The following is an 8369-nucleotide window of genomic DNA, read 5'->3' on the forward strand; positions in this document are numbered from 1 at the left end:
AGGGTCAATATATAGGACTCGGGACTAGAGTATTCATTTGGAAACTTTTAATTCTTAGAGTTTTTCTAGTATCGGTGGAGCTAAGTATTATATATTTATTACGTGGGGATATATAAGATTAGAAAAGTTTAGCTTAAAAGATAAGAATTTCTTATAAGTTACAGCATTTTTATTATCTTTTAATACTTTTAAAATTATTGAAAAAGTAATATAATATAGAAAAAGAAATAAAGTCTTAAAAATAAATATAATAAATAGAAAAAAAAGAATAGAAATTATAAGAAAAAATAATAATAAAATAAATATATTTAAAAAGAGTATATAACTATTATAATAAATTATATTTAATTAATTTTTATCTTTTTATATTTAAATAGTTCTAAATTTAATTATTTTCTTTTAATTACTTAAGTTACTGATAGAAAGTTTATTAAGTATTTAATTTCTATCTTAGTTAAGAATAAGAATTTTATATTTAATTAATTTAAATTATACTTCTCTTTTAATTTAATAATATTTTTAATTTTAATTTAATTTAATATATATAAAAATATAAAAATTCTTCTATAATAAAAAGTATAAAAAATTAAAAATATAATATTTTAAATTTATTTTCACTATTATATGATTAATATTGATTGAGATCTTAAATTTTCAAAATATTGAATTTTATTTTTCAATTAATTGTGAATCAATTTCAAATCAATTATCAATTAATTTAGCTAGAAAAATACTGAACATTATAAAATAAACAGAATTAATTCTCAATCAATTCTGCTGTCTCAGTCTTAACTTTCTCTCTTCAAGCTTAATCATTCTTTCTTCATTTTTCAGCTCTTGATCTCACATCTTCTCTTTTAACTTCTTAAGCTCTAACTCCTCTCTTTTAATAACAAGAAGCTGTCTTCTTCTTTCTAAATCTGCATTCTGTATATATTCTGTAAGATTTGCAGATGCTACATGATGAAGAGTTTGACTTGAAGTTCTTTAAATCAATTCAGAATTGATTCAGAATCAATTATTAGTTATCTTATAATCAATTAATAACTGATTTCTACACACCTGGGAGTTAATCTCTGTGTTTGTGATATAGATCTTTGTGAAACAACTGAATGCAATGAAGATTGAGATCTTGATCTCAATGATGAAGATATTATCTGAACTGATGAGACAGAAGCTCTGTCATCATCATTCAAATCAATAATCTTATCATTATATGAAACTCGCGTGTGTTTTTGTCACTGAGATTCTAATCAATTGTCAGTCAGTTGACAATTGATTGTATTATATTCAACATACCTTCTCATCTAATATAACACTGATAATGAGCCTTCATAGTATCTATACAATAGAAATAATGAATTCCATGTTTACTGCGAGCTTTGTGTTGAAGTATATTCTGTTTATTCTGTTTTCAATTACTAATGAATGAATTGATTAATAAGTGATTGACAATTGATTGATAAATGATTAACAACTACTTCACTCACCTCAGTACTCTCTGAAGAAGACTTTGACCTCTTTCAAAAGCATAGAACTTGTTATGAGTCTGCTCTGCAGATTTGTATGATTTCAACTGAATTATACACTGCACAAGGTATCAAACTACAATATTTATTCAATTCAGAAGCAATAACATCATTTTTTTTATAAACAGCTCAATTTTGAATTTTTTCTAACTCATGTTCTATCTATTAATTAGTAATTGATTATCAATTACTTTTGAATTACTTATGAATCAATAAATTGCATAATTTCATATAGTCATTCTGAGATTTGCAATTTAAAAGACTTGTCATATGATTTCAAGCTGAGATACCTTGATTCTGAGTTCTCACTATGTTGGAAATGCTGTGAAAAAAATGAATATGATAAAAGATAAGAATATTCTTCAGTTGTCAATCAAATGATTGATGTTCAGAGTTGATAGATGTAAGATATTGTACTAGGCCTAAGTGAATTAATTAGTAGAGAGTTGTCAATTGATTGTCAATTGAATATCAATCAATTATCAGTCATCTGTTTTATGTATATATCTACAATAATTGCCTGTATCTTCAATTCATGTAGATAGTCAAAAGAAACAGATTGATTCTGCAGCTTTTGTACTACTGCAAATGTTTGTTGAAATAAGTGATAATATCTCTCAGGATTTTCCTGCTCTGTAAAGATTTGATATAAGATAATAATTAATCATGAATTGATTGTCAATCAGTTGTGAATCAATCAATAAATACTTTAAAAAGCACTTACTTTTTCCATGCTGAGGAAGATATGTTGCAAAGATCATCTCATTCATTTTTGAAGATTTAATACATTTGTATGACATATCAACTTCAAAAGATGAAAGACTAAGAAGAAGAGCTGCTTGTTCTTTTAACATACAGATAATCATCAAATCTTTCTTATTCTGATGAATATCCTGTACATAGTTCTATATACAATCAATTAGTAACTGATTGTAAATTGATTCAAAATTGATTCTATCTTCAAAGCTGGATTTTAATCTAGTTGAAATAGAACTTCATTGTAATCTTAATCTGCAGAAAAACTTAATAGTCATTGTTTTTATAGTATAGCTTGAAATTGATTCATATTAATAAAACTGATATGAATTTCAGTCAGACTCTGACTATTATACTCATTACAAAATTTCTGTAAAGCAGGACTTTTGAGAAAGAATGCTAAAAACAATCAATATTCAATCAATTGAAAAACAATTGAGAATCAATTAGAACTTACACAATGTTATATTTGATTCTTGCATTTCTTGAATCAAGGTGAGAATTCGGTCATAATTGTTGCAGGTGATTTGTTGAGAGAAGAAGAAGAATATGTATGATTTTCATGAGAGATAAACAGCATATAAGAACAGTTTACTGAATTCACTGTAATCATAATATGAAAAATAACATTGTAAGATAATTTCTGCATTGTTCTCTGATCAGCAGAATGATCAAATTCTAATAATTAATTATTAATCAATTGAGAATCAATTGAGAATCAATTGAGAATTGCTTATCACAGAACTTTCTTATACTTCTTAATTATTTCATAACTTCACATTTCTTCTCCATGAAAAAAAGATTTTCTTGCAAGATTCTTTCAAGAAATTCAATATTCATCTGTGTAACTTCTTATACTGGTCAAAAGAAGTGATGAATATGATTTATCTTGAAAGAATTCATATAAGAAATAAATGAAGCATGATATTCAGTGACATTCTGCTAATTGATTAGTAATCAGTTATTAATCAATTAAGAGCTAAATAAATTATACAGAAATCTCATGTTAATAAAAGACAGATACACAGATTTCTGTAAATTATATACAGAAAGTTTCTTCTTAAAACAGTACTTGAATCACCTGTGTAAAGCTAAGAAATCAATTGTCAATCAACTCTCAATCAGTTCTTAATCAATTAATAATTAATTTATATTTAACAGCATTGCATTTTCTCTAATCATTCTCAATTAACTGAATACTCTTTTACAGTTGTTGAATATTTATTCATATTTTCTCTGTAATCTTATTATAAGATGCAAAATATAAATTTTAATCTAAATATTAACAGACTTTAACACTAGTGCATTTAAACTTATACTTCTTCACTCTAGAATGAAGAAAAGAGTAATATATTTCTTTAAATGAGTGAATAGAACTTTTTTCATACTGAATCTGAATCAATTGTTAGTTAATTATTAATTAATTGAGAATTAATTTAGATTATCTATATTATTCATTATTTATGTCATTTTCTCAACATTTAAAGACTCAGTTGATATCACATATATATATTCTTGTATATAAGTCTTAGAATACTCAGGCAGGTCATGACTGTACTCTACTTTAGAGATACATATTGAACAGACAGTTGCATCAGTTAGAGAGATGAGAACAGACTCAATCTGTGTGTTTAAGCAATTAGCAATCAATTGAAAACCAGTTAACAATCAATTCAGTGTAAATTATGTAAATACTTATCTCATTATCAGATTCAAGAACAATCTCAGTATCAGAAGAAGAATTGTAATTATTAATAAGATCAGTAAAGTCTTCTCTATATATGAAGATTATGATGAGAGAAAAGAATTGTTCTATAATCAATTAAAAATTGATTGTAGAATTGATGGTAAATAATTAAGAAAGAAAGAGTGGTTTCAAATTACAAGAAAAGATGTATTGTGCGAGGTCGGGTAGTGACACAGGCCACATTTGTGAGGTCAGCTTACATAACGAGGTCAAGTGGCGCACTTAGCGAGGTCAAGTTTTCTGCTTCCTGCGAGGTCGGCCAGTCAAGCTAGGGCTCCTTACATTCGTAAGCGTATTCGGAAGCGGCCGCATTATTATCCGGCGGCCGAACGTTCTTTCGAACCACAAAAGAGTGACCACTTGAGACTTCCAAATACATAATCCCAGCTCAGGATGAGAGCAAATTTAATGTAGCTATTTTAGTATATCTCTGTATTTTTAAGAACCTAAGCTTGCTTCAGTTCTGGTTTTTCAATCTTGTCCTGATCGGATTTGATGTTCCCCTGCGGGTTTTGAACCCACGCATCTTGGTTTCCCCCACATCTATCTACGAGGTCTAAGTTACTACATAACAAGGTTGAGTGGCGCTTTTAGTTTAAGGTCAACTTTTCTGATTCCTGTGATCTATTTGAGATTAGCTTCAAAGAGTGAGTGACTAATTATTGATTTAATTTTTAATTAGGAGTTTTGCTGGGTAGCCCGATTGTGCTATTGACTGGTTTTGCCGTTGGCGTGTTTTAGGATTGAGATAGCGCGCCGGGTTCAGGTCAAAGAGCTTCCGCATCCGCATGATGGCTGGCTTCGTAATCCCGAATCCTAACTACCTAGACAAGCCCGTGCACAGGAACAGAGATATGAGCGTCGAAGTTTGGTAGAGGGCTCATAAGTCAATTGCGCCACCACAATATACTCCAGGTCTTATTAATCGGAAGCTATTGACTAATCATTGAGTTTGACTGGGACTAAAACTGCATACAACGAGCCTGCACGCCTGCATTGTGCAGGTGTTTTACCACATATTAGTTGAGTCGGAGGTGAGGTTTCAGTATTATGTATGTACATGTACATATGTATTAGATTAGGTCTTGTGAATACTGCTTTGAAAATTAAACCATAAATTACAAAACAACGGAGTTCGCCGAGGGAGCGCAGAAAGTAAAGGGGTACGTATTATTACGTTGCAGAAATGAGAATTAAAACGGGGAAGCTCAAAGCGGCCGTATCCTAGCCTTGCAAAGAAAGTTGGGATAACCAGATGGGAAGTGATTAAAAGCCAGCACATTAAAAGGGATACTCGAGGAAACTCTGCAAACGACACGACCAAGCAACAAAGCGTCCCACCATTGACAATCTAGTCCAAGACCATTGGCGCAAGTTTGTCGGAATTAGGCAAAGAGCTTAGGTTTTCGTTCTCGCCTTGTTGGTGTTCAGATTTTGCAGGTGCTATTGTCCTAAAATCGATATCATCAAAATTGGAGGCCGTCTTCTCTGTTCTCGTACAAGCTTCAAGTGGCGAGATCATATCGTATTATGCGACAGAACTTTCGTCGGGACGTGCCATTTCGCCCAACGGCAAGTGCACGAATGTTGTTTCCGGCGCCATTAAACCAGCAGCACCTGCATAGAAGGCGACAAAGGCGCACAAAAATGAAAATACGCCTCCAGTCTTGTTCAACCGAATAGCATGGTCCATATGGGTAGTCCGAAGGAAATTTGCAAGCGCGAGGAAAAAGAAGGCAGGCACAAGCAGGCCAAAGACACCGAGGGTCGCGTAATTCGTCCTCAATGAGGCGACAAGGAACATTAAGGTCAGCAAACACCAAAAGACCAGGTAAATCCCCAGCGCAAAGCTAAAAGCGCGCTGGTCGCCTGCATATGCATCCTTGATACCGAGGGAAGGAATCAGAAACATCGTATAGCTAAGCCAAAAACTCCCGTACGAGATATGGACTGTAGTGCCGTATGTATTACCGGTAGTGAATGCCATGATACCAGCAATGATCTGTGACATGCCACCGAAGAAGAATGCTAAACCAAAAACCGCTGCGTCAGGGCCGACACGTCCCAAGGGATTAGAGTCTGGAAGGCTGGAAATATAGTCAGCAAAGCTGAAGCAGCAGTGTAATATAGAATCTTAAGAACACATACCCAGCACCGCACTGGTGTAACGACAGAACGAATGTTGTCGTCGCGAAGCCGAGAAGCCCAAGAGGAATGGGATTCGCCGGCCTTGCGATACGCAAGAATGGGCACTATGGAGGCGGAACCTTGATGGGATTGATGAATGGTGCCTCCTTTCGTGTCCTCATAGGAGGCCCCTTCTGTTGAGCCGCTGAGTTGTTTGTCTGACATCTTAATGTATTGTTGTAATTTGAACGAAGGGTGCGAGAAAAGTTAGGTTCTGGCATCAAAATTCTATTCTGTGAAAGCAGGGCTTCGGTACCTTTTTATCGTGGGTAGCAAACCCGAAAACCAGGGAAATGCCAAATTCTATTGGGAGGGGTCCGGCAATAGTCGAGGATTTTGGCGGTCGACCCAAGTTCTTGGACATCGACAATTGCCCATACGAAGAAATCATGTCCGGCTTTTCAACTAGCCCCTGCTCCTTGATAACTATTAGTTCCTCCTGGCAGTGAATTCAGCTAGGTTGGGTACTCGGCAAAGTTTGAACGATATTATCGGATACTGGGTTCTAGAGATTTAATTTAATGCCTTGGCCTTTCAAGCAGCGGTTCATGCATCTGGAATTTTGACAGGCCAGCGTCAAAGTTGGCTAGATCCTTGGTTTGTTCATAACAACCGGAGCCGCTCCTGGGAACTACCACGTGGACTAATTCAATAAACCCGATCTACCTTTTATTGATCAAGATTGGGGGGCAGTACTTGTGACAGATAATGAGACAGATATTGAGCATTCATGATCGCTGGGAAGACAAAGCATGGCCAACGACTATCCTGACTCCTGGAGCAATTTTTTCGCACGATGGAGTCAAAATTGCCCGATTGGGAGGATGTGGCTAGGGCTGATGACATAAGCCGACCGTTTCCCCTTGCTAAGTCAACTAAGTTAACTAACTTTTATAGGCCCGATGGAACCCCCATCGCAGCCGAGAGTCTAACTCTCCTCCCGTCCGGTGGCGTCGTTTCCCATCGTCCGACCTCCAATGGATGGAAGCCCGTTAGTAAAAGCCCTGCTGCAGTTCACCAACGAACGAAATTCAATTCTGCTTTGGTCTCACGTCCATGTGGACTCATGGTTCTGAAGAGCACACACAGTTCTATATAACCGGAGCCTTAACCTCATTTGGTTTAACGACTTCTGGGAATGAATATGCCTCATTCCTCGCTTGGGGACAATGCTTTCGAACGAAACCGGATAAAAAGGTAGTTGAAGTGTACCACCACCACTTGTTGTTGTGAAAGTAAAAGCTTGCTGAGGTTGGAGGCGTAAATTCGACCTTCAGGGGCTCTGCTGGGGTGGGATTATCGGGCATGCATCGGCGGCCTGGAGGGCGGCTAGTTGCCGAATTTGTCGGACATCGGGGTCAAAATTGTATATACCTAGTTCTCCATGCACGACGAGCTCGCTGCTGCCGTCGTTTTAGGGTAAGAGATCTTAGGCCAGGCAGAGATAGATATATAATAGTGTTCCATGGAATTGAAGTTCGGTGAGTAGACTTACTGGCGCAATTATATATATCCTTGCGACCCCACCAACTATTTCCTATATACTATGTAACTATGTAGTTGAAAAGTTACGCAACGTGTTGATTTCGTGTCGCTTTGGTGATGTTCTGCGCAATCTTATCGCAATCTACCCGCGCGTTGGCAAAGGGCAGCTGCACGGAGAGCATGTACGGAAACAGAAGCTGCATTGCCCCATGTGATATTTGAGATGAAAGAAAGAGCAGAATCAAGAAAGTTTCACTCTATGAACATATTGCCCCTCGCAAACGAAAATTTGGCATATCAAATACTAATCAACAAAAATGGAAAGCACAGTCATATCCAAAAGAAAAAAGAAAGAAAGAGAAAATGCGAACGATTATATGTATCATCTGAGGAAAGGAAGGTAGTCGCGATAGGGAGAAAAAGAAGTAGAAGTCCATTCTGGACTTGAGGACAGGAAGGATGAGGCAACAGCAAGGAAAGGGGGACGTGCTCTTGTGCAATGAGAGCATCAGTGATAAAAGCTTCTTCTTTTCCGCCCGTGCCGCCAAATTAGTCTCCGAAAACGCCAACTAACCAATCCTCTCACTGCCCTGCACGTGTCGGAATGAGTATCTCGGATGAATATGTCGGAAACATATGAATCTTATGTGTATCAAGATCTGCTC

The 8369-nt window shown here is 35.6% G+C and overlaps 1 protein-coding gene across 1 annotated transcript; it reads right to left on the reverse strand.

The window, feature by feature from the left end:
• Positions 1-5560: 5560 nt before the first annotated feature.
• Positions 5561-7382, reverse strand: BDBG_09452 (Gpr1 family protein; the record flags this gene model as incomplete). Its single annotated transcript, XM_002620144.2, has 3 exons — positions 6476-7382; positions 6188-6384; positions 5561-6119 (listed from the first exon to the last, which is right to left on the reverse strand). Exons 1-3 carry the CDS (start codon positions 6608-6610, stop codon positions 5561-5563), a joined length of 891 nt encoding a protein of 296 aa, XP_002620190.2. The 5' UTR covers positions 6611-7382.
• Positions 7383-8369: the final 987 nt, after the last annotated feature.

The sequence above is a fragment of the Blastomyces gilchristii genome, assembly GCF_000003855.2.
Source record: "Blastomyces gilchristii SLH14081 genomic scaffold supercont1.43, whole genome shotgun sequence".
Lineage (NCBI taxonomy): Eukaryota > Fungi > Ascomycota > Eurotiomycetes > Onygenales > Ajellomycetaceae > Blastomyces > Blastomyces gilchristii.